Raw genomic sequence first — 27,266 nt, 5'->3', positions numbered from 1 at the left:
AATTATGTGATTATCCGAAACCGAATACCCGATTATCGCTAGAAAGCTCTAAAAATATGTGCAAGTTATTATGGTTATAGTGTTACGATGTTATATATAGATACATGTAATATGAAGAGAGATGTTACAATATAAAAAAAACTGATTTTAAAGGCATAAGTTAACACTGACTAAAAAAAATCTTAGCTACAAGGTCCCACTTGTACTGTCACCTGTGTCTATGTTATAAAATGAAGCCTAGAAACTATAAACATGATTTAGTGTTCAAAAAGACATCTCCCCATGAGATTTAGCCAATGATGACTTCCTCTGACAGATATCTCTAAAGTATCAATACGAATTTGATTTTTTGTTGTCCTGTGTGATTTTCATCATATGAAAACTAGTAAACACATCATGAATCAATGTTAAGTATCTTTTCAAACAAGTTATTGCCAGTGTAATTATTAACCCATGCCAATGTACAGAATACCTTGGCATTGTTGTCTTGTTTATTACCAGTTTCATCACTAAAAAAAAGTTTGCAAAGAAATCAACAATGACTGTGCATTTTTATCTTTCAATGTGCCTTTTTGGCTTTTTAATCGTTTGAACTCAGTGCATCTAATTGTTTTAGTTTTTAAATTAAAACTATCGTGTATATTTCAATTTCTCACCTAGCCTAAAATGTGAACCCCTCCTTTCCGTTGATTTCATATATCTATAATTTTCGTTTTCGATTTTGCATCCACACTTTTCCACGCCCTCACCAACCCCTTCTTACAATGAAAAAAAAATAGAGAGCTTGGATGAATTTGTTTTGGCCGTTTCGGCCACAAAAATAGTAAGCACTAAACAAGCAAAAAGCATGAATGCCCCAAAAGCTTCTAAATCCTCTGGGGGTCGGCGGACCAATAGAACCTCCCCTCATCATTCTATTGTTACCTCGACCTGTCTACACTCGAGAATGAATAGAGGGAGGTAGAAAAAACTCTCATAGGAGAAGGAGAATGGACACAATCATGTAGTGGTCCGTTCATATTCTATGCACAGTTATGGCGATTCGTGCCAAGGACTAAATATCGTACCATCCTCACCGAAAAGAAGGCTGAAGGGGAGTACCTGAATGATTTTTTTTGGTACGAAACGTGTGCAAGCTTTACCTATCTCGCATTTATTTCATCATTATTTCATAACGATCGCAGACGTTGATGAAAAAAATCACTGCTGCAGATCACTCTTTGACTGTTGGATCGTCACCCGTGCGTGCGTGGATTGTGGATTTTCGGATTTTCAGTGCGCAAAGGCCGATCTTTGGAGCTATGATTGCAAGTGAAAAAAGACGCAGCTTTTTGATGTATTTTGATAGGAGTGTAGGCTTATAAAACATTAATTAACAACGTGAGTATACAACTATACATCCCTATATATCATACCTGCTATATATGTATTAATGTATTCAAATGTTCCTTGATTTGAGAACGGCTTTATCATGAATATTTGATTTTAAGAACCCGCATTGGGACTATTAATCGCACAAATGAAATCCTAATACTTATTTAAGAGGATCAAGCATACGGTAACGTGCAGGGCAGGGCATCTGTGGCGTGAGGTCAAGATGCGACGATGTATTACTGTATACTACTTTATCTGAATGGCAAAATAATTGATTATTAATTGGTCAATATCAAGTTTGGCTCTAAAGCAAGTTAGTTTATATTCTCTATATGCAAGATGCAACGAAGGCATCAATTGCCCATTAACAGTTCAGTAGATTAAGAGCTTTGATTGATTAATGATTTATTAATGGGCTTCAAAGCCCCCAAACCCTGCCACACTAATATCTACCCACGTGAAGATGGAAGTGTGGCACTTCAAGGTATGTTCAAGGTATGTTCAAGGTATAGTTGGATCGTATATTTATTGGCCTAAATGATTGTAAATTCATCACCCAAAGATATCTCAATGTAATTTTAGTATCCAGAAAATTTCGAAGCATTTATCGTCGAAGCATTTATCGTAAAAACAAGGGCCTACATAGATCAAGAGATGACTTTCATCCTTAAAACGACGCTATACGATCATAATTATAACTCTCCTCAAAATTGGCCGGGTGAAAAAAGGAATTGAATTAAGAAATATTGATAGAAAATGTTATTACTGTATTGTCTGTTCTTAATGTTGTAATGTACCTCATTAGGCCCAATGAACGTAAGAGAAAACAAAAAAATATATAATTCATCACTTTATTTCAAGCCTACATATAACAAACAGACAAAGCGAAAATGTATATATCCACTGCAAAATTCCAAGTCATTTTGCCGTGTTTTGTATCTTATTTGCATTGGTTTCGTGAATAATTTCGTCTGGCTGATCGCACAAAATATTGTTTGACCTTATTTTAGCATATAATATTTCACAGTCAAAACGTTCTTAGAGATCTATTATTCTAAAATCAATTTTCAACTTTAATTTTTATAGCGCCCGAATGCAGAGTATGTTTCGTCAACATAAGTTTTGATGGCGTAATCTGGACTTTGCTGTTAGTTGGTTGCTTCTGCTCGGGAGACTCGGAGTGATTTAGTAATCCTGAATTTAAAGGGGGCGTTATCGTGCGTGTTTTTAATGATATGAACCAACGTTACATTCGAATGTGTGTCTTTTTTAATTGGCGGCACAAATTCAAACTGGTCGAGTTGTCTCCCAGTGTCGTCCCCCAATCCAGCCACGAATCCTGTGAATAATTTCGTAGTTTTATCTATGATTATTTCAGCTATATACGTGTAAAAACGAGGCACAATAATTTCCAAATAACACTGTCTTTTCTAGACATTACACATACATGAACATGTACATTATATACATATATTTTGTCCTCGTAATTCCACCCAAATAAGCATTATAGCAACACTTGTCCTTGTCGTAGGCAATTATTGTGTAAAAAAAACGTGTGTGAGAGGAATAAACATTAAGGTTTACGAGAATATTCGGCTATAATCTTGCAAACAATCGAAAAGTTGCCTTTACAATTGGCGTCATTCTTGGGAATTGTAAAGGGTACAATGGAATTCTATCAGAAACACACCTTCTCTCCATGGCCCCCTTTCAGTCATGCTCCTTACTTATATTGCCATCGAAACATTGATAGAACGAACAGAGCAAGCTCTATTCATCGATACAAGGATTCTAAGCTTCACAAACAATGCTAGTTATATCGTAAGCTGATAACTCCTATTTTATTCTTCTCTCTTTCTCTCCCTCTCCCTCGGATTTATTATATCTACTCTCTTCACCGTTATTTCCTTTGTAGACGGCTACTTTGAAACCCTCTCAAGCCGATTAAAATAGTCGGCAAATAGTCACAGCGAAACACAAATGCAATACTTGAATATTTTTTTTGTGGAAATAGTATAAAATATGTGGACGAGTCTCGATTATATCTATGTTTACAGATTGTTTCAAGAAATAGGGTCACCACGGACTTGAAAAACTGCTATGCCTATATACAATGGGGTTTTTTTTCGTATGAACTATAAGAAATAGGGGTTCAAATATGAATCCAATGGCATGTATGGGGATTGGTATTGTAGCAGCACTCAAAGGGGTGCCACTGAGTGTAATTATTTTCATTTTGTGCAACATTTAGCACCCCGATAGGGTGCAGAGTGTGCTAAAGTCGCAGATTTGAACCTTCCTTAACGTCGAGTATATATTTAAAAGGTGAAAAGTTGCAAACGAGCATTTCTTGGTACAAATAATAACGATAAAGAGGTGAACTTTTGCACCCTTTTCCACTGGTGGTGCAAGTTTACACCACGAAGGTGCTACCGTCGTGTTCCATGCAGGATGCAGCAATTAGTGTGTGGGTACCATGACAATTACTCCGGCGACAATTGCTCCGCAGTAAATTCCTCACATTAAGGGAATGACTAACTTCAACTCTTGATTTAACACTATAGCCTATCCTAAACCTACATAAAACCCCATTGCAACCCTAAAACTGACCCTATTTCGAGGCAAAATAAAGCCAGGAGCAAATGTCGCCGGAGAAAATATCATGTCACCAGTTTGTGAGTAGGCCTACATTTTATTCTAACCATTTCTGTTAAATTGAAATGACACAAAGTAGCTATTTTTTTGCAAAATAGTAATTGCATGTTGGATAAACTAAAACAACTAACCAATGGGTCGTCCACTCTTGCGCTAAACTGGTCTTGATGGAACATAAAATGTGATAATTAATCAATCCATCGTTACTAATTGGGAATTTTGAAGTTTTTATTTTTTATCACTTGCGAGCTGCACATAATATGTGTCAGAAGTTTAAAATATGTTTATATTTTGAATGGTTCATGATTAATGAAACGATTTTTTTTTTTAACAGAGTCGCGTGTAAATTTATGTGTCTGATTATATAGGTTTTGCACCATTTGGTAAAAAACTTGTTCAAGATTCTTTATTTTCATCCGAATTCGATGAAATTTCCAGTGTTATGCTTTTTTCAAAATTTTTGCTTTGTCTTGTTGAGTCGAGAATGGGGATTAGTGTCACTCAATAGGCTGCTAGAAAAAAAGTCGTTAAGAGTTTAATCATGTGATTCTACTAGAGGCCAAGGCCGGGATAAAGTGGCTGCGATGTCGGATTCGATTCTATCCTTTATTAAATTGTTGTTGGGTGGACTTTGTCAAATTTTAATATAGATTTCGACATATAATATTGTAGAAAATAATATTATTTCTAACCCCTTTTCCTTGTATTTTCTTTCCCTTTCTCCCCATTTTCTTGACCGTGATTTTTATTTTTATTTTATTTTATTTTATTTCATTATTATTTTATTTATTTATTTATTCATTTTTATTTCATTTTTTATTTTTTATTCATTTATTTTATTTATTTATTAATTTTTTTGGGGGGAGGGGGTACATTGTCACACGCCCTCCTCATCTATACGCTAGTTGTGTATGTTGCATAATGATATACATTTAAAACACTTGGCAGTATAATGTATACAGAATCTTGTTCGCACGTCAAATACCCTGGAATTGGAAAATGCGTGTTAAAAATACAGTTGTAGTTTATCAACCATAAAACCATAAACAAGCTCTATAATGTGAATGAACCCCGTCACAATGCTATGATTTAATGGAATAAACACATGCCCTACGTCAATTCACGCCTTGATTGTTCTCATTGTTCGAATCATGATTAAACATTCAATCTATCTTTAAAGAGCAAACATATTATAGATGTGGATGCTGCTATCACAAGAATCACGCCATTGTCCATGTTCGCTATCAGATGTTTTGCTGTCTGGACAACGGATCTGTCCGGGTTCTGTTGCAAAAAAAAAATGACCTCTCCAGTGTAGCGATGCCTCGATCTTTTTGAAAGTAGAAATATATTGAAAATCGTAAAACTGGAGAATCATATATCACAATAAAGGAGAAAATAAGGAGAACACGATGGTGTACATCATTTATCATGGAGACTAATGAAACTCTGTTAATTGATAGTTTAAAGTTCTCTCTCTGAATGCTTCAAACACGCAGAATTACGTCCGCGAAATGGGGATATTTTTATGACGTCACTGTCTGTACGAGAGGCGTGATTGGCTCTCCCACGTGAAGCTCCACTTGCATGCAAAACCTGTTGCAAGGGTACATTTTCTCCACATTGTCACTGAATACTTCGATCCCGAAATGATCGAAAGAAAAACCAGAATTTTATCTAGATTTGGATTTTCAAATTAATGATTTTGAGATGAAGAGAATGATGATGAAGTGAAACAACACAGTGACGTAGTTGGAGGTAAATAGGGGAATTACGCCGATGATGATGATGATGAAAATTCAACTTGCAACACAATCACAAGTAAAGTCATGTACATACCGATTCGCTACCCATTCATGCTGCTGGAAGTGCTAGCTACACCGCGCGGGCCAAATTGAATTCATGCTGAACATGAATAACCACATGCAGACAGTCTATCATAAGAAGGAAAATGATATAACTGTACTTACAAACAAGTGAATAATCCGAACCTGAAGGCAAATCAACTCAACGAATAGTACCAGACGATATGGCATATGCACTGACGATAAACTTCATGTGGCTGGATAGATTGTCACTCGTTCTGTTAGATGTAACTTTTATCTCATTAATTTGACAAAATTACGAAACTCGGGAATTATTATTCTATATAAAAATATATTAACATCTCTTATCATTTTTTGAATTACGATAAAACCTGTTTTGAAGGAAAACCTTGAGGTAAATTAAAATTAGATGTAAAAGATCATCCCATCATGCGTAGCATTATGTAATCGTAAACAAACCATCACAACAACACATGCCGTATTGTTTGCTCGCCTTGGCTGAGACTGAGATCTATGCACGTGTTGCACAGCTCTCAATCAGCAAGGAAGGAATACGTGCATGTTTGCGATGGTTTGTTTGCAATGACATACAAGCTACGCATGTTGGGGGGGGGGATTTAAAAGTAATTTTAGTTTATCTCAACGTTTTCCTTCAAAAGAGGTTTTATCGTAATACAAAAAATAATAAGAGATGTTACTATATTTTTATATATATAAATAATTCCCCGAGTTTCGTAATTTTGTCAAATTAATGAGTAACAAATTACATCTAACAGAACGAGTGACAATCTATCCCAGCCACATGAAGTTTATCGTCGGTGCATATCGTCTGCTGCTATTCGGTGAGTTGATTTGCTTTCAGGTTAATTCGGATTATTCACTTGTTTGTAAGTACAGTTATATCATTATTTTCCTTCTTATGATAGACTCTCTCTGGATGTGGTTATTCATTTTCATGGATTAAATTGGGCCGCGCGGTGTACGTATAGCTACCACTTGTAGCAGCAGCTGCATGAGTTGGTAGCGAATCGGCATCTGCATGAGTTGGTAGCGAATCGGCATGTACATGACTTTACTTGTGATCGTCAGGCAAGTTGAATTTTCATCATAATCATCGGCATTGTTCCCCCATTATTTACCTCCAACTACCTCACTGTGTTGTTCACTTCATCATCATTCTCTTCATCTTTAAAATCATCAATTTGAAAATCCAAATCTAGATAAAATTCTGGGTTTTCTTTCATTTCGTGATAGAAGTATTCAGTGACAGTGTGGAGAAAACGTACCCACGCAACAGGTTTTGCATGCAAGTGGAGCTTCACGTGGGAGAGCCAATCACGCCTCTCGTACAGACAGTGACGTCATCAAATTCCAGTCAATTCAGAGACCGATGCGAGGCATATTTCGGAGGGGCATTTTAGCGTTTTTTAATCGGCGATTTTCACCTTTTTGTATTATTTTCGGTATTTTTTGAATAACCCACTGATGATCCCCACATCATTACCTTTCCATTGATATATAATAAGACCACATTCATAATCAATATATTTCTCCTTTGAAGACTTGCGATCGTAATGATTGTTTGGCTATAACTGAATTAAAATGGATAATAGACCTCCCATGCAATGATCGAGGAATATCAAGAAACACATAGGGACAATGTTTGTGATTTGGTAGGGTTTTGAGTGCCTCCACCGAAAAATATAAAGTGCGTAAATCGTGGGGGGGGGGGGGATATAGCCAACCACATTTCGGAGAGGGGGAGGGAGTGGCATGTACAATCATACCCCCATTTTTTAAGACAGAAACGATGATTTGTTTTAATGGTAAAATGATTAATGCTTCTGTTAATGCGCGAATTCATCTTTAAATGCAATCAAAGTGCTTAAATTGTCTCAGTTCCGCATTCTAAATATGCACATTTTATCGCGTATGGTTATAATACGTCCATTTATGAACTGTTTGATGCCAATGACTTTTGAAACCAATCATTGAATACACTGGTGTGAACGGGGGGGGGGGAGCATACTAGCATCTTTGTGCAAGCGGATGATAATTTGTACAAAAATAAAGGTGCTTCAAGTTTGAGTGTACGATGAATTTAGACGAAGCCAATGCCGGTAATTAAACACAGAGACAAGTTAGAACATTTTCCACCCATTTCACAATTTCATCCGTTTGTTGGGGATTTTAAATCACATTAATTCCATAACAATCTAATAAATATTTCAAATATGAATTTGAATAATGCATCATCAATAGATTATACAAAATCTTTCCTTACTGCAAAATTTTCCTTTTATTATGCATCATTGTGATATTTCCACGTTTTTTTTTTTTTTTTTGGGGGGGGGGAATTGTGATGTCGTATATTCATTTTATTAAGCATCCTTGTTCTCTTCAGTCATGATCCAATTTTTAATTCTTATCTCACCTTAAACCAGTGAGAAAATTAGTTTTCATTGAACAAAATCGAGACTGTTTAATCCTTATTTGCTCTTAACATTGCCCTTTTCTTTATATAAATTTTATCCTCTATCATGTATATCATTTTATCCGACTTAAGCACTCACTCGCTGCATTTTTGCAATAATTACACACTCTTTGAAGGAATATTTTGTTCATCATTCAGTCTTCTAACTATAGTCATCGAAAAATATCGTGATGGACCTTTAACCGAAAGATGGTAGTATTATGAACACATTTGGAATATAGTGTACCTACCAATACATTGTCCGTGATGTGATAATTGCACACCATTTGAAAGAAGTTTTTGGACACAATTCTGTCATTCAAATACTGAAAATTTGCTCGCTCCCTTCGTTCGCTCGAATATTGATATTAATTGTAATTCATTACTTTATATATCACAACAAATCCATTTTAGTATTGCCATCGAAAAAAAAATCGTTAAGACCTTTAACCGAAAGATTGTAGTATATGTACACGACTATATACCCCCGTATATATAGCCCTTGGTGTGGGGGTGTCCTTAAAATTTTGAATTTTCAGGTCAATATATTGCTATCATCCCCCAGCTGCTCGGTCCGGATTTACGCCAGTGGGGTATACCTTGTTCTATGGGGTTAATATTGGGGACTTTTTCAGGGTTTTCATTGTTATGCGCATGCTAAACCAATATGCACTTAGCCATTTTGAACAGCGCCAGCTCAAGACCTTAAGATATCTATGATTCCTACTTAAACAGGATGCAATATTTCAGACCACGTAATCCTATGTATTATTTTTGCCCATTTTCAAGAGTGATGGATCTATCACTTTTACTCTAAATTCATACCAGAACATTATTACTGTGTTTCCCAAGTAATTCCTATATTCTATTTTATTTACTTATTTTTTTTATTTCATTTCTATTTTTTTAATAATTTCTTTCTGATTGTTTTATTAAAGATTTTTGAATCTATCTTAATGAATTGTGTGATTGTTTCCCCAACAAGAGCCGAACAATCAACAGTGGGCACGCGGCGGCGCACGCCCTTGTTTTGGTCCCCGATCTGACACTGAGGAGTAACCTCAATTCAAGAGTATACCCCGCCCAACCCCTCTCACACCTTCATGGATTCCACAATTGATGACCGAGTTGACAAAACATCAGCATTCGAGTCCTTAGGGCTGTCTTTTTATTTGTGTTTCATTGAATGTTTGAATATCTCAAAGTTCCAACTCGCCGTCGCAATTAAATATTCTTTACCCTCACCATCACTTTGTTCAATCTTCACAGGATCGTCATCTCACAGGCTCCAGTCTGGGGAACGGTTTTTGGCAAGGTTAATAAACAAGACGACTGGAACACAATGCCAAACCCAAGCTAAGTAAGTTAAATTTACCCATAACACATCATAGACACCCTGATGATGATGATGCTGCTGCTGATGATGATGACGATGATGGTGATGACTGTTATGATGATAGTGTGATAGTGGTGGTGATAATGATGAACACCTCTGATAAACAGCATTCAGCGCCATATCTGTGAAAAAACAAAGGTGCTGTTATACCAGTATCATGAATTTAACTTTGGATTATGACGGGTGATCTAAGATTAAGGCAAACTATGATCCAGTAACAAGACGTATTCTTATTTGCCCAATATATACACAGTGCTCAGTGGGCTTATTTTCATTTTTACCATGAGTATAATGGTTATGATATCCCCTATAAAATTGAATTTGCTTTATTTCCCCCTTATTCTTTCATTCTGCCCTTGTCAAGACATTTGTGTACTATCAAGGAGAAATATATGAAACCCCACTAATTGTTTCCATTTCTATTTTATTCTACACCAAATCTAGGTTGACCTATATGGCATCACATCAAGTGATTTTACGATACGATCCCCTACGAAGACACCAACAAGATGGGACTATGACCACTGCTTTACCGCCAATATCAAATTCGAGCAACGAACACGACGAGATCAAGGGAGAAGAAACGCATCGTCGACATCGGAGATTGATCTCCATCAAAGACTTCGTCAAGAAGCAGAAACGAACAAGACAAAGTACATCGACTCCGGTAACAGATTACGAGAACACGAACGGGAACAATTCGTCGGTTGTCATCCAGGAAATTAGACCATCATCAGCTGGATTGCAGACAGCATCAAGCCGACCGAGAAAGTATGTGAGCAAAAGGAACACAAATTCAAAAGTAGAACAGCGATTGGTTAGGGCAAAGAGCAGTGGTTCGAAGCGTATGAGTTATCCACCAAGCGAGTTCCATCGACAGGAGTTAGTGTCATCGTCTTTTGCGCGACTTAGAAGGGACAATTCCAAATCATGTCCTATGTTGTGTGACTGCGCCATGTATGAGTTTGATGACGAAGGTGGTGTTACACACCCAAGCCAAAATAGTGTAGATGAATTTCCTCCACACGAAAATGGGATCGATAGAATCAAGAGCAGCGATAGAACAAATTGCGATAGATTCAGGGTAAGGACAAAGAGCAAGAGCTCCAAGAAAGATGACATCATAAGTGTTCGACCACCTAAGCCACCTTCTTGGCAAAACTTACAAACGCCTTCCCAGCAAAACCTCTCTGAACCGGAAGTGAAAACTAATCCCAAACCTAGCCATGCTTCAGAGATGTTGAAAAAGATAGGTCGTTCAAAGAGTGAAGAGATTGGGATGCAGAGGCACGACCGAATTCAAGAATCGGTGAGCTATAGGCCATCCAAAGCACCTTCTTGGCAAACAGTAGCCACACAGGGAGGGTCATATGATGCCGATGGGAATGTGGAATCAACATCAAGGTGGTCAGGGTTTGCCACCAGTGAAGGATCCGGGAATCACAGACAACTAGAACCTTCTTACAAACCACCGAAGCCACCATCTTGGCAAACTGTTCCGGCTGCACCCGAAGAAGTGACCATCGATACAAAACAAACTGAAAATACCGTGCCAACTATTATTGTCCCATCCAACCCTTCTGGCCGTTCAGAAGCACGAGCGGACGGACGATGCGCGAGTGCCGGTTCATCAAGATCGACAAGATCACCTGCTAAGGTTCAAGGCGACGACGATGTCGACAATGATGACAGCAATTCGCCGGACAATGCGCAAGCAACAGCCACGAACAAATCACGTGGTTTACGGCGATCGAATATCAAGCGCACGCGGAGTCGGATGATCGACGCGCGTGAGATACCCAAGCAGGATTCAGTCATACCCCTGTCTCAAACAAAGCCATCAGAATTTCACTTGCGAGAAACCCACCATGATAACGATGTGTATCTCAGCGAGAACGTTGAACGATGTCGACAGTGGCTAGCAGGATTGTTGGGTGACGAAGGTGATACGTTGGCGAAGACGAGTTCAAGGTCTCATCGAGGAGCTGCTGCACGTTATGATTCAGATGACGATGATGATGATGATGATGAACTAGTCACGTGTGATTTAGAACTATCACGTGATAAATGGATGTATGTCGGGTCACCATACCCTTCATCGAGTTCTGAGGATGGTGATGACTAATGTTTATTTTACAACAAACCTTTAATTCTTGTTCTTCCGTGCAATGTGCAGTGGTATTTGAAATTGTTTCATGGACTCATTTGATATCCTGTTGACGACGACGTATCATCAAGAAGCAGTTGTTGTTAAAGTGTTACTGTGATTTGTTACTTACTGATATCACCAGTTATTTACACGAATCTCTAATATTACGTAGAGCTTGTTACTATTTCTTAATAATTGTAATCTAGACAGCGGCAGTGCTCTGGCCCAAATGTGTGCAATTCCAAGTCTAGAATAATTGTTACCTGTGGGTGAACCTTTGGTCCTTCTTGACGTAACCTTGAAAGATGATGAATAGTAATAATAATAATAATAGCGGTATTTATAAAGCGCCTTTCGCCTGAGGATACAAAGCGCTGCTATTATTACCCCGGCTTTAGCTCGAGCTGCTATCACCGGCGCTCAGTGCATGCAAGGAATTAATCCTGCCGGGTACCCATTCACCTCACCTGGGTCGAGTGCAGCACATTGCGGATAAATTTCTTGCTGAAGGAAAACACGCCATGGTTAGTAGAACAACGCTTGGCCAATTTCGTCTTGAGGCTTTACATTGCGTCATTAGTTTGCATTTTTTTGCCAAAAAGACATTGTTTGCCATAAAACAATATTTGAAAATACCCGTGTCATCACGTAGTAAAATAAATCTACGTGGCTTTCACGATGATGCCACTACTAGTTAATACTTTCGGTATTAACATATTTATCAGGTAGTTGCCTTGACAAATACAAAGCAAAGTGATATTCAATGTTTATTGTCTAAATTGAACCTAAGTAATTGGCTACTGCCATTATTATTAGCTTTGACAATTTCAGTGACCTCATTCGTTTGTATGATTGAGAAATACTGACCCCTGACTGTTACTATCAAACGGTAAATAACTGTTTGTGATAACTGTTCTTAAAGAATGACTTCTTGTCAATGTCGACAAGCGTAAAACAACTCCTAGTTCTATCTTCGAATGAGTAGCGTCATGGTACGTGTATATTACGTTTCTACTAGTTGACTGTAGAGTTTGACGAAGCTGGATTGTTCTAAACACCAAACATAAATAAGCAAAACACCTTCATGTCCGAACCGTTTTGATATATGAATTTGCATTTTTGATCATTTCTGTATCGTTTATTGTACATGTGAATCAAAGTAGCAGGGAGTTGGCTGAGGTACCCCCGCACCACACCTTACCAGTAATTGTGTATAAAATTGTGAAATCTCATCTAATTGTGATTTTCTTGGATTATCAGCCCCTCCCATTCTCGGATCGGCCCCTTCCTTCACATATAAAACTGTTTTGCGGCGACACATGTGAATGTAGAGATGATTTTTATAAATTCTGACTTTATTTTCGAATTATCCAGATTATGAAATATGCCTATCTTACACAATATGTACACTGTTTAAACAGATCTCTATGTTCTAAATTTTTACCCTTTACATCTTATGCATGAAAATCCTCATGTTGATTAAATTTCGACATAGCGCCCTGTCGGAGCAAAATCCAGTGTGTGCGAGTGCTGTAAAGCATTTGCTAATTTGGAGTTCTGATACTCCGAGTCCAAAATGATAGCAAGTTCGTTCTAGTTATGCCAATATTGTAGTGCCAAAGTGATTATATTATTTGGTTACATCTACTGATATAAGCTAAATGATCAGAGTTTAGAGCTGCAGAGGGATGGAAATGGAAACATGAAATGGAATTTGAGATTACCACGTAATGCTCTGTATAGTCTACAGCCTCTAGGTATCGTATCTATTTCCCCGAATATTTGAGAATTGGGTATTATCAAAACCCATTTTTTTGTAGAAGAGGAGGGATGAACCATTCCCGATTAATAGTTTTTATTTGAATCGCTTTTGAAATTATGTCGAATCGATAAGCAATGTTAAATTTTACTTATGAAATTAGTGTTTTTAATGTGATGATAGTAAAATAAATTTTTAGGGGAGGGGGTCTCCCTGAAATAGATTTGATTAAATCCTACGAATGAAAAACCATCAGGGAATAACATGGTCAGGGTTATCATGTTTATATTTTGTGACATCACACGCAATCAAATCCATACATCCCATTTTCATGGGCTGTGTTCTTTATCACTGAAAGCGTTTATGAAAATTATATTTCGTGTTATACTATGTCACATGTTATTTTCTCGAGCAAAATTGTTTGCTATTTTCGGACGATGACACTCTGTACAGGGGCTACCATATACGCGAATGTAAGACGTCACAAAATTGGAAGACATATAACTCCGCCAATCTTTGGTGTATTTATGCAAAAAAATTGATTACGTATATCTTAACTAAATATATTTGTTTTCATAAAAATCCAACAACGCCCTCATGTTAAGGGGCTTTCACAATTGCTCGTTTGCGATAATTTGGTCGCAATACTCGATAATTTGGTCGCAATATATGTTGCACAAAATTGCAACGGGTGTAAGCAGTCGCACCACCAATTGTGAAAGGGGCTTTACAAAGGGCCTGGTTACGATAGGTTCAAATCAAACTTGAATAGCAATTGATCTAAAAGTCATTTAACCATGCCAACTACATAAATTTAGAACTATCGCAATTTGATTTGATTTGAATCGATTGTATACTCATTTTCTAGTGACCTTTCCCTTCAACATTTCAAAATTTGATTATGAGTAAAATTATGCTCAGAATATAGGAACTTATATATTTAAATGAACGAATGCTTTCTAAATTTGTTAATTTACATGAAATGTTCAAGTATCAAGACCTATGCCATATGACATTGTATGATGATTAAATTCTATTTGATGAAACCTGAAGTACTCCTTGTTCTGTTTGTGTTGATATTATTTCGAGGGAGACCATAGTTTTTTGTATTTTTATCAGTCTACAGTGACTTTAAAACAGCGAAATCATATATGAATGAAAATAGGCTAATTTGTCATGTTATCGCCTTAAACTTGCAATCCGATGGCACATTGGGATTTACAGGTGTAACTTTACACCTTTCAGCCCAAAATTGTACAAAGTTGCACCTGTAAGGAGCTCTCAGTGTGACAATGGTATTTTCCTTCGGTGTGTATATTTTTATGTGCCTGTATTTACTTTGGATTTCTGCAATTCAACATAGTAAGTTAATTGCCTCATTTTCGACATCATGACAATCAACATCATGCACAATGAACATGAAACTGAATCATGAATATACACTAGCAAGTAATGCAGCAAAATTCCAACCGGTAGGCACTAGGAACACTGTCAACATGACCAAGCTCGACATCATATTATCTTATCTTATGATGGACTAAAAGGCATCATCGGCATCACACACACGACGTGAACACAACCGGTAAATATCAAAGCAACACCATACTAGCAATCCGTCAAGCAGATTTAAAGTGATTGGTTAACATCGGTTTGACTTTTAAAAAATCTGAGCTAGAAGGTCACACTTGTCACCTGTGTCTGTGATATGTTCCAAAAATGAAGCCCAGAAAAAATTGCGTTCGAAAATGATTATTTAGTGCTTCAAAAATTGAAATATAAAGTGACCGGAAACACCATCTTAATTTCATCCCTTATGTGTACTATTTAGGTGTCTATAAGACACCTATTTACAAAATCGGTGTTTGCCTTGTAGTTTTAGCTTTTTATTCTCAATAATGGTTGTTTTCAGGGTTTATTAGTTCTAATACATGCACTTGTACACATGTGTCATCTTGGTTTGAGAATTTTTTAAATCGGCTGCTCACAAAGTTAAACAATACCTTTAAGATCAAGAATTTGGTATACAGGCAACATTCGCTAAAAATAACAGGACAAGTACAACCGACGTGACTCTGTTAATGAATTCATATTTACGTGATTTCGTGATATCTGGTTCTCTATTTATTGTGATACATGATTTAAAAAAAAGTGTTCTTCAAACATAATAAGGTGATAATTGCACACATCAACAAAAGAATAGATAAAAATATATCTCGATTTAAAATTCATAAATTCAAACTTGTCCTTTCCTTTCCAATCTTATAACCTTCTTCTCTTTAAAATAGATGGTAATATTTCTCGTGTATGGCTAAAATCATGTTGACATTCCTCTTTAGAGTATATTTATTTCTACGAAACATCATCAAAGTTTCGCTCAAATATTAATTTGTTTTCAATAAGATACTTTAGGACAACCCTCAAAAAACGCTTTTTTCCATTTCAAGAACGTGCATGTTTTAAAATAAATACATCTATACATTGACCATCACTTCTCAAGTGTATATCAAAAGAGACCAATTAGCATCAATTATTGCACGAAAATCATATAACGTAGTCCTTGTTGCGTGAAACTTAGCACAAAGATTAGCGTTTGGCATATTTAGTGCTCATCTATGTACCGAGAAAATCTTGTTTGTTCATGTTGGTTTCCTCGTCAGGACAGTAATGACGTATACATCTATGATATCAGTTCTTTGACAGAATCGTAAATTAAAGGTCAAGTCCACCTCAGAAAAATGTTGGTTTGAATCAATAGAGAAAATTCAGACAAGCACAATGCTGAAAATTTCATCAAAATCGGATGTAAAATAAGAAAGTTATGACATTTCAAAGTTTTGCTTATTTTTCAAAAAATAGTTATATGAACGAGCCAGTTCCATCCAAATGAGAGAGTCGATGATGTCACTCACTATTTCTTTTGCTTTTTATTGTTTGAATTATACAATATTTCATTTTTTACGAATTTGATGATTAGGACCTCCTTGCCTGAAGCATGAAATATTAAAATAATGGAATTTCATGTGTTCAGGGAGGAATGAAACTTCATTTCACATGACAATGACGAGAAAATCAAAATATTTCAAACAATAAAAAAACAAAAGAAATAGTGAGTGAGTGACATCATCGATTCTCTCATTTTTAAAATGTCATAACTTTCTTATTTTACATCCGATTTTGATGAAATTTTCAGTGTCATGCTAGTTGAATTTTTCTCTTTTTTATTCAAATCAAGTTTTTGTTGGGGTGGACTTGTCCTTTAACTCTTTAAAAATATGCATCAACTACGACTCTTCTTGAACATCATGCATGGTACTAGGGACATTCAGTACAATCTTCTTCCGAGGAATTGAGTTGGCAGCTCCATAGGTGGTTTGAGGTGGGTCCATAACGGGGCAATCACTCAACCAATGGTTCACTAACTTCTCTCGAGGTACCTCATCTTTCGGGATCACTCTGTTCTTGTTGCTGATGCCGCTATCAATGAATTCGGTCTGAGTGGAAGGGGAGTCCAATGCAAACTTCACAGTTTTCTCTTGCTGATATTTCTTCGAGAGCTGGTTCAGGTGCATCATCATCTTGCGTTCTGTGTTGTTGTTGTTGGATGCGGTAGGGTGCGGTATGTCTTCGGACGCCCAGACGTGCTCGAGATCTGTTGCCGGTGAGGTCATCTCCGGCGCAGTCTGTGGAGCGAATGTCACCCGGGGCTTATGTTCACGTGTGGGTTCTTGGGATTCTGGGGGTTGAGTCTTGGGCCGTTGATTGAGAATGATTAGTCTTTGATAGGCCTTTACACTTCCACTTTGCAATTCATGAGGAATTAAGTTTGCTTGAACCTGGCCCTCGAGGACTCTTATCTTTTCCTGAAAGTTTTTCAACATGCGTTGCCTACTCGAAGGGAATGGCTTTGAACAGAATCTTTTCGGGGTTTGTTCGCTGAAGCGACCTTCGTTTAAGTTACCTTTCCTTCCGATTGGTGGCATCGGTTCGGGGTCAACCCTAACCGAGACATCACCATCTAATGATGATGATCTAGACTTCGTAGGACTCGATCTTGGACTCGTGTCACCTCTTTTGGTCAATGCTATCGATGTCACAGAGAATGTATTACGGGTCAGGTCACACGACTTAGATGGCCTTCTGTGGTTAGATGTTGCCATGGTCGGCACTGATCTTTCAGAAAACATTCTGCTACTCACAGATATTGCATCTGGCTGGCTGACTGAAACCGACGCACTGTCCTTTTCGGCATCACTTCGTTGTGCGATGGACTTTTCATTATCCTGTCCCAAGCTTAGAACGTCTGGGCTCAACCGGTTCGGTTCACCGCTCTTACAGGAGACAGTTGAGACATTACCATGAAGTGCCTTAGCCTTCCCTTGTATAGTGATGACACTTCTTTTATCTAGGATGTCTGGTAGGTTTGGTCTGGGATTGCTGAGCTTTGAAGGGGTAAAGAGTCGTGGTTTTACACTTCTCTGAGCACTACCAGTTCCCGATGAAATAGCAGATCCCCGTTCTTCATTGACCTTTCCTCTGGTTGTGCGCTGGGGTTGGACGAAAACGGGAGGTTCACTGCTACCTCCTAACCCCACCACACAGAGTTCTGTTTTGAATGAAGAATAAGATGGAATTAAGATTATAAATGATGAATATCCCTGAAAAATTTGGTGAATAATATGATACATCATTTATATTCCTTTATTCATCGATATACACATCCTCTCCTCTGACTGCGTTACAGAAATTTACCAACACAAATCCGTTCATTCGGGATAGGCCAAAATTTACGTGCCTAAGGTATTTTAGTGCAGCTTGAATTTCGCTTTGAAGACCATTTATTTTACTACATTTTCTGTGATTATTTTTATTTCTAATTTACTTTATAATCCTTTTTTTACAGATATCTCATTTCAGTGGCCTTTCTTTTGTTCATTAGACTAAAATCATACCACTTTGGACGAGAGAGATTTTTTTCTTCGGAAACTATGGCCTGCGAGATATACTCTTGCTGACTAGAAAATATGTAGAATTTCAACAAACATACGATAAGGAATACATTATAATATGTTCAAACCATTCCCATTGCTAAATAGAAACATTATCTATGTGCTTTAAAATAATATACAGTATATTGCTAGCCTGCTGTTAATTTCCAAGAACCAGCACGTTGCCGTGAAGTAGCATACTGCTTGCCGCAATCAAATTGATACTATTAGAATAATTGTCGAAAAATAGATCACATGTTAGTTTTTTTTCATATTTTAGTCCTTCGAAAAGTTATTTCTAACTTTACGTACAACCCCCCCCCCCCCGCCCCTACGGCAGAGTGTAACCATAACATACCATCTTTGAGGTATAAGACTTTTCGATCCGTCGATCACGAGATCGCTTCTAATTATATCAAGAAAAGAAAACTTACCTTTCATTCCTCTTTCTCTCCAGTGCATGTTCCTTATCAAAACAGAAGAATCAGAATATCAAAATGCCATGGCAACCGTATCCGTTCCTCATCCAAAATCCGGATAAACAGTGGTAGAGGCTCCAGAGGTTTACGTAGGTAAAAGAGGGAAGAGCTTCAAGATAAAATGGATGCTAATGTAGTGCCTCAGTGATGCCTGCGTTGCCGGGGGGCAAGACATATCGACCCCCTCACGGGTGACCAAATTTGAGATAATAACCCTCGCTATGAAACTAATCGATATCATTGATTGCCGACATATCGCGTTCATACCCCCAAACATCATCATCATCATTAATATCACTCCCATAAAGCTGTTTTGAAATGGGGGTTTGGGGAGTTATTTTACTGAGGGGTGAAAACAAGTAGTGGGATCAATTGTGTTGAACATACTATAAATTTTCTGTGAAATTTGGGCTCTAGTAGACGAGCCGTCGAATAATTTAAAGCAAAAACAAAAACAATTACATTCATTACTGAAATGTTTAAGGGCGACTTCCTTCTTGACGTAATTGGTTGAGGTGATGCGGTCAGCTTCAAGAATGATTAAGGTGAAGCCTAACAAGGGTAAAAAGGCCCCCAATGATATATATATTTCATCTAGAGAAGAAGAAAAAGGAGGGAAAAAGGAGAAGGGGGCGAAGAAAAAAAAGGAAGACGCGAGAGCGCTATCAAAATTAGAGGTTTGTGACATATAACACTCTGATATGGACATTAATATTCTAATAATAAAAAATACTCCATAGTTAGGTCGACTTACCCCTTGGAAGTGTTATACATGTAGTGGATTATTTTTTTTTAGATCTAATGTATGGTGGGATAGAAATAAGAAAGAGAAGAAGACGAATTAAGAAATAGATAGTGACGGTGATGAATTGGTCATTTGTTGTGGGAGAGGGGTTAAAAATATAGTCACATTGAGATGAAGAGATGAATTGGTCTAGGAACTAGGAAGAGAGTTGAACTTGAACAACTGTGATTGATTGGCATTAATAACAACATGGAAATCTAATTGAGATTCGAAAAAGGAGTTTTCCCCTTCTACTCATTTACTTCCAAATTAAATTAAAGTTTAGACGCAGAGTATGAATGCGTTCCTACATTTGAATAGCGTCTTGTAATGACAATACATTTAGTTGTGTCGGAATTACAAAAGTTTATTTGGGTTGAGAGCGTATGATCGCAAGAGGTTTTCCATCAAGTTGTTATCCGGTTCTTTGCAAGTGACTCCACCTTATGAATATTAAATGATGGATTATGGCTAGTCTTTAATCTCAAACCCCCTTATTATCAAGGTCTAATGAAGATCTGCCTGCAGGTGCTTAAAGGGGAATGAAACCTTTGGAACAAATAGGCTTGTGAAGAAACAGAAATATCAAAGAATAAGAATAAAGAAAGTTTGAGAAAAATCGGACAAATAATGAGAAAGTTGTGAGCATTTGAATATTGCAATCACTAATGCCATGGAGATCCTTCCATTGGCAGTACGACAAGGATGTGTGATGTCACTGATGAACAACTTTCCCTTTGGTGGACTATAAAATATACCCTCAAAATGTCTCTTTTTGCTTTTTCTTATGATGATACAAACTCTTTATCCATGATGTATTCTTAAAAAATATGTATTACATGCCCTCATGTAGAAACAACATTATGATCTATGGATAGATGTGATAAAAGGCAATTTTCAAGTGAAATATATACTAAAGTAATGGGAGAGTTGTTCACTAGTGACATCACACATCTTTGTCGCTTGCCAATTTGCTATCTCCATAGCATTAGTGATCGCAATATGCAAATGCTCATAACTTTCTCATTATTTGTCCGATTTTTATCAAACTTTCTTTGTTCTTATTCTTTGATTTTTCTGTTTTCACACAAGCTATCTTGTTCCAATGGTTTTATTTTCCTTTAAAATTTGTCCTTCATACTTTATTTACAAAGAGTGGAGGATAAGAAGTCAAAGGGGGCGGAAGGGACCACTCATAGGTCGCGGAAGCGGGGGGGGGGTGTCCCCCTAAATTTCAGGTAAAGGGGACGATCCCCCTAAATATATATATTTTTTTGCATGTCATCCTATTTCCTGCGTTGCCCCTATAATTTGTGGTCGATAACCTTTTCTTTTTTTTTTGCTTGTCAAAAAATTGTGTGGTGCAGGTCCCTCCTAAAATTTTTGGCTTCCGCCGCCAATGGGACCACTTGGTGGAATTAATAGGCAAAATAGAAAGATAAAGGACAATGATGGGCATCTAATTATGAACAGTTATCCATCTTGATTATTTTCTAATTGCGCAATAAAACTAGTTAGGAAACAGAACCACAAATCATAGGGAAGGGATGAAAACAATTAATAATGCTATGGAAATTGTGGCTGAATAAATCACTCAAAAATGAATGAAAAAATCCAACAATTATCCACTGTCACAAAAGTCATGCATCGAAATGTTTTAAGGTACGAAAATATGCATTATTTTTCTAACCAAATTATCTAAGGGGACCTAATTATATCAAACAGATCATAAACTCTGGAAATTGGAGCGAGTGAAACAAGCAAGCATATAAAGATCCTCCTTGTACTTGAAAATGTCATTTCGTTAGGAATCAGTAGGTAATTCTAATACGAGCAGAAACTTAAATATTGATATTTTGTACCAAAAGATAACAAACACTCTCAAAATGGAAAACAAAATCACCAATTTTAGTTTTGTCTCCGTTATTTACAATAATTCTTTATGATGTCACTACTCTCTATTAGTTATCGTTTATTATCATATTGCTTCAATACTCATTATCACGTTTGTTTCAAATGAACACCATTTGACATCGTTTGTCATGATTGTGTTGTCTGTGGTTTACAAACAGAAAGCCATGCAATGTATGTTTATATCGAGGGAAGACTATGACATCGATTCTAGAGTGGGATAAAATAAAAACTTACACGGTTGAAACACGACGATGCACACCAGACACCAAGGACATTCTTAAGATTGTTGAGATGAGTTGAGGGTCAATAGAATCGATCGATCTGGCACCGCTAAGGTGCGAAGCATGTCACCACAAAAAAGGAACTGGACGGCTGGATGTAGACACTACGAAATTTGATAAACTTTAGATCACTTTAACATCCATACATGTTGAATAACCTTAACTTCCCTCCAACATGTCCAATATCACTTATCCACTTCACAGTTAGCATGGTAAAACCTCACTTGCCTTCGCTCAAACATTGACCGCGCAGAGCGATTCAATATTTTTTACGTTGCCTTCCAACATCATGATATTACTTTCAATCCACTTTTCATTCATTTTTAATTTTTTTCTTATTTATTGAAACATGTTAAAACATGATAATTACAATCAGCACAGATGCTGTTTTATGTTGTAGTCCTCTGTTTTTATCATCTTGTTATCAATGTAATTTCACGTCATCATTTTCCACATTACATTAACATAAGTTTGAAACCTTTTAATATCTCCTTGATACCACCTTACAATCCCTTTGATCTAGAATATTTACCATGCTCACCACCAGTCATTATGCCATTTAAATATAGTTGTCATTAGGCCTATTATTATTGAATTAATTAACTTGTTGTTCAAAACTTAAATGTTTGCCCTCGTGATTGATTTTAATCGAATAGATGCACCTTCACTTAAAACCACAAAGATATCATTAAGTAAATAGTCTTATCGATAAAATTCAAATGGCCAATGACAGTCTGGAATACTTTCAATCGTCATATTGAATGTTTATAGAAATTCACAAAATCATATTATGAAATTAACGCATGTGCATGAATAATTAATCACTGCGAAATATTGTCAGAGAACAAAGCAATACATAGTAACTTCATTGTCATCTTATCAGTCTGATTCTATAAAGATTATTCATATTTACAATCAAAGCTTGCTCTTTTTCAAACAGCATTTGAATCACCCCAATCCTTGCACGCTAGGGGAAAGAATGAAGAACGCTGAGATATGAAGAAGAATAGTTAAAGATAAAAAGAAAAATGAGAGTATGAAAAAAGAGAGAATGATGAAAAAAGGGCGAGAATATTGCATTAGATTCATTATGTTACCGTTCCAATATCATTACCCTCAGAATTTTACCATGCGATCAGAAAATAAAGACTGAGGATTCTATTTTATAATAGAACAGCCGATCGTTAACTCCTGTATTCAGAAAAATCGATAGCTGTATATTGGTTTAGGTTAACTTTAAATAGTACTAGCGAAACTATATAAAGATTACTCGCCATTATCCTGGGTAACCCCTGTTACACCCACAAATGTAATAATCGCCCACAAATGTAATAACGCCCACAAATGTAATAACACTTTACCCACAAATGTAATCATTTTTGATCGCCCACAAATGTAATAACACTTTACCCACAAATGTAATAACGCCCACAAATGTAATAACGCCCACAAATGTAATAACACTTTACCCACAAATGTAATAATGCACTTTACCCACAAATGTAATAATGACTTTACCCACAAATGTAATGAATTTGAAGTGATTTTTGGTGAATTCGTTCTAAACTAATATCCTATAGTAATGCGTTCATATAGCACAAAAGTTCAAAGTCTTTTTTCCAGACCCGGTTAATGAAATATTACAGTACAAGTCCAAGTCTTTTTCCAGACCCGGTTTTTCAAAATTATAATATAAGTCCAAAGTCTTTTTACCAGACCCGGTTGTTTCAAAATTATAATATACGTCCAAAGTCTTTTTTTTCCAGACCCGGTTAATTCAAAAATTATAATGCAAGTCCAAAGTCTCTTTTCAGACCCGGTCGTTTCAAAAATTATAATATACGTCGGTGAGGGGTAAAGACAACACTCTAAGCCCAAGCATTTTAAGTGGGTTTATTTTTGAAGATTGGTCTCATCTGTCATTTTTTTTTCAATATTTCTTTATCTTTTAAATAACCGGGTCCAGACGAAAGACTAAGCATAATACTCGTGTTATTCCACAAGAATAAGAATATGAGTCTTTTGTTTTTAGGATTAAATCATTTTTTGAATCACCGGGTCTGGAATAAAGACAACGCTCTAAACATGTGCTTTTCTACATGCATGGTCTTAATTTGGAGGATTGTTGGTTCTTAGATTCGTTATTGGGGGTTGAGTTTTATTGATTTTTTATTCCTGAAATAATTGTGTCTGGAGGAAAGTCGATCTTCGACAATCGGTCTTCATGTTGTTCCACAGTAATTAGATTGGGTATTCGTTTTAGAATATTTGTAAAAACTATTTTATTTTTCAAATAGTAACCAAGTCTGGAGAAAGGATGTCTGCTTTACCCACGCGTTATTGCAATGTTTTGTAGGGGTAGTAGTATTATTTGAAAAAAAAGACATATTTTTACTGGGTAAAACTTTGGAAATTTGGTCTTAGATTTGAAGTTTTTCAGTCACTTTTTTTAATAGCCGAGTCTGGAGGAAAGAGTACGTTTTAAAACTCGTGTTATTCCACGAGAATAAGAATATATATTGAAGGTTTGTTTGGTCTTAGACTTTGATTTTTTTAATTCTTACTATTAACGTGTTTTTTTTTTTTGAAGAAAAAATTGTCGGGCTGAAAGACTACGCTATATCCAGCTTTAATAAGATTATGGGGTCTTTATACTGTTTTTAAACTGTTATTCATAATGTTTAAATAACAGGTAACCGGGTCTGGAGAAAAGACTACGCTTCATTCTAAATTTACTCTTAGTGCATATATTCACAATATACACCGTATAAGTTGAAACAACAACAAAGACATTAATTCCACCAGTTTTAATTAACTGGGTCTGGAGAAAAGACTAAGCTCGATTCCCATTTTTTCCACAGGAATGTCATTATCGTATCTTAGTTTGGACTTACATTATAAATTTTGAAATAACTGGGTCTGGAAAAAGACTTTGGACTTATTAAAATTCTTGAAACAACCGGGTCTGGAAAAAAGACTTTGGACTTATATCAAAATTTTTGAAACAACCGGGTGTGGAAAAAAAAGACTTTGGACTTTTATTATAATTTTTGAAACAACCGTGTCTGGAAAAAAGACTTTGGACTTGTTCTTTGATGTTTTATTAACCCGGTCTGAAAATAGACTTTGCACTTTTGTGCTATATGAACGCATTACTATAGGATTTTAGTTTAGAACGGATTCGCCAATAATCCCTTCAAATTTATTACATTTGTGGGTAAAGTCATTATTACATTTGTGGGCGATCAAAAATTATTACATTTGTGGGTAAAGTGTTATTACATTTGTGGGCGTTATTACATTGTGGGCGTTATTGCATTTGTGGGTGCAACAACCCCCCCACACACACACACACACCCTCTCTCACACCATCACACATATACAGAGGACTGCGTTGGTCACAGGGTGTATACGGCGGGATGGGGAACTAGGAATGAAATGGAAAGGAATTCCAAGTCTATGAACTGCTGTAGTTCATTTGGTATTTCTCATTTCATTTTTATTTATTTATTTGTATATATACATATATTTTTTGGGGGGAGGTTATATTCATTGAAGGTGGATAGTGAACATAATTTTTTCAACGTCTTTATCAAAATACATTGTAAAAGAAAAATCTAAAAATTTTCAGGATTTGACAAATCACCTTTCCTCGTTTAGAAGGCCACCACACACTTCATGATTGGCCTGCGACCCGACTGAAATAAAACTTAGTAAAGTTTGATACGAATATTGAGACATAGTTCTAAGATCTTACTGTTTAAAGTTCCAAATCATGGTACGAACACTGTCTTATGTTCAAATTTGTGACTCTGCTGCCATCCTTATTAGAATTAAAGGAATTGAATGTCCGTAATGACGTCATAGCAATCGTACTATTGGAAACCAATGTGGTCTTCACTCCAAAGTGGAAGCTCACAATCATAAAAAATTGTTATTCTAGTACTTTTACAATAAATGAATACCTCTAGTAAAAAGATGCTTTTCTTTCACACCCAGTTTTAGATGCTGTGCTGAACCAACCAATAGATGGCGCTATTGCATTGGGAAATATGCAAGCTTTTATCATTCCCGGTGTTGACGCAACGGAAAGTCTTTCTCAAAATGCAGACATGAGACACCAAATATTTGACCTTTCGATCTTTGATATGTTTTTTATATTACACTCTATATATCAAGAAAGTGTAACTCCCCTTATTTTAGCCTGATCAAAAGGATTTTGTTCAATATCGATCGACATACGAAAAAGTCGATATAATCTCCAAAAGAGGACTATGGTCGAAACACCGTTATATGCAAGATAAATCAATAACAAGGTTGCTATACTATCAGAAAAGATTGAAGCTAATAACGATGCTTCGGAAATAACCATCGAGTTGGCCCTCAAGTTCGAATTAAATAATTTAATAAAACTACAAAAAAGATGGGGAAATGAAACAAGAAGTAAAGGAAGAAAGAAAGAAAGAAAGAAGAAAGAAAAGAAAGAAAGAAAAGAAAGAAAGAAAAGAAAGAAAGATTTAAAAAATGAAATAAAGAGAGTAAAAAACAACAAAAACAAGACCAAAAAAAGAAGAATAAGATGTGATATTCATGAATAAAATTAATATGTGATAATCATGCTTTTTTATGAACCATGGAGTAGCGGTTGAAATTTGAACATTTCTTAACGTCAAGTAAAATTATGCACCTTAAAAGTTGAAAGGATGCACAGCATGTTTATAAGGTGCAAACGAGCATGATGTCAGTGCAAATAATCCGTCTCCACTAATGGAGCAAGATTGCACCCCAAAAGGTGCACACAGTGTTTCATTTTATGTTACAAACTTGAACCTTTATTTCTTAGAGGGTATACTGTGCGGCAATCCTTAATGGCAACAATCACTTTTGAGTGAACAAGACACGTATTCATGCTCCATCACATTCATCAAGATATCATAAATATCATTTATTGCAGTTGAATAATTTAACCATTACTTTTACACTGTCTTGCGGTTTGTGAAATAGCAAAGAACTTCAACTCCTCATTCTTTACATAATTATCTTACGCACATAATGGATTATTATGTAGTCCAACATAATCAGCATTGCATCTTTATTGTTTGCATTTTCCAATAGTGGAAATACAAATTGAAAGATATTCTCTTTTTTTCTTAAAAAGCTTGCTGACACGATTATGAACTAAACTGCATTT

The 27,266-nt window shown here is 36.3% G+C and overlaps 2 protein-coding genes across 3 annotated transcripts; one reads left to right on the top strand and one right to left on the bottom strand.

Annotated features, from left to right (window-relative positions):
* Positions 1-912: 912 nt before the first annotated feature.
* On the top strand, positions 913-12,191 carry LOC121425064. The gene is made up of 3 exons (XM_041621019.1): positions 913-1,380; positions 9,598-9,688; positions 10,169-12,191. Exon 3 carries the CDS (start codon positions 10,179-10,181, stop codon positions 11,847-11,849), a length of 1,671 nt encoding a protein of 556 aa, XP_041476953.1. The 5' UTR covers positions 913-1,380; positions 9,598-9,688; positions 10,169-10,178; the 3' UTR covers positions 11,850-12,191.
* Positions 12,192-15,910: 3,719 nt separating this feature from the next.
* On the bottom strand, positions 15,911-19,264 carry LOC121425134. Of its 2 annotated transcripts, none has more exons than XM_041621127.1 (3): positions 19,052-19,264; positions 16,888-18,235; positions 15,911-16,340 (listed from the first exon to the last, which is right to left on the bottom strand). In XM_041621127.1, exons 1-2 carry the CDS (start codon positions 19,077-19,079, stop codon positions 16,914-16,916), a joined length of 1,350 nt encoding a protein of 449 aa, XP_041477061.1. In that variant the 5' UTR covers positions 19,080-19,264; the 3' UTR covers positions 15,911-16,340; positions 16,888-16,913. The 2 variants fall into 2 exon arrangements, with proteins under 2 accessions (XP_041477061.1, XP_041477060.1); XM_041621126.1 differs by having other exon boundaries at positions 15,911-16,326; positions 16,891-18,235.
* Positions 19,265-27,266: the final 8,002 nt, after the last annotated feature.

Source organism: Lytechinus variegatus, chromosome 12 (genome assembly GCF_018143015.1).
Source record: "Lytechinus variegatus isolate NC3 chromosome 12, Lvar_3.0, whole genome shotgun sequence".
In the NCBI taxonomy this organism is placed as follows: Eukaryota; Metazoa; Echinodermata; class Echinoidea; order Temnopleuroida; family Toxopneustidae; genus Lytechinus; species Lytechinus variegatus.
This window is presented reverse-complemented; position numbering and strand designations above follow the sequence as displayed.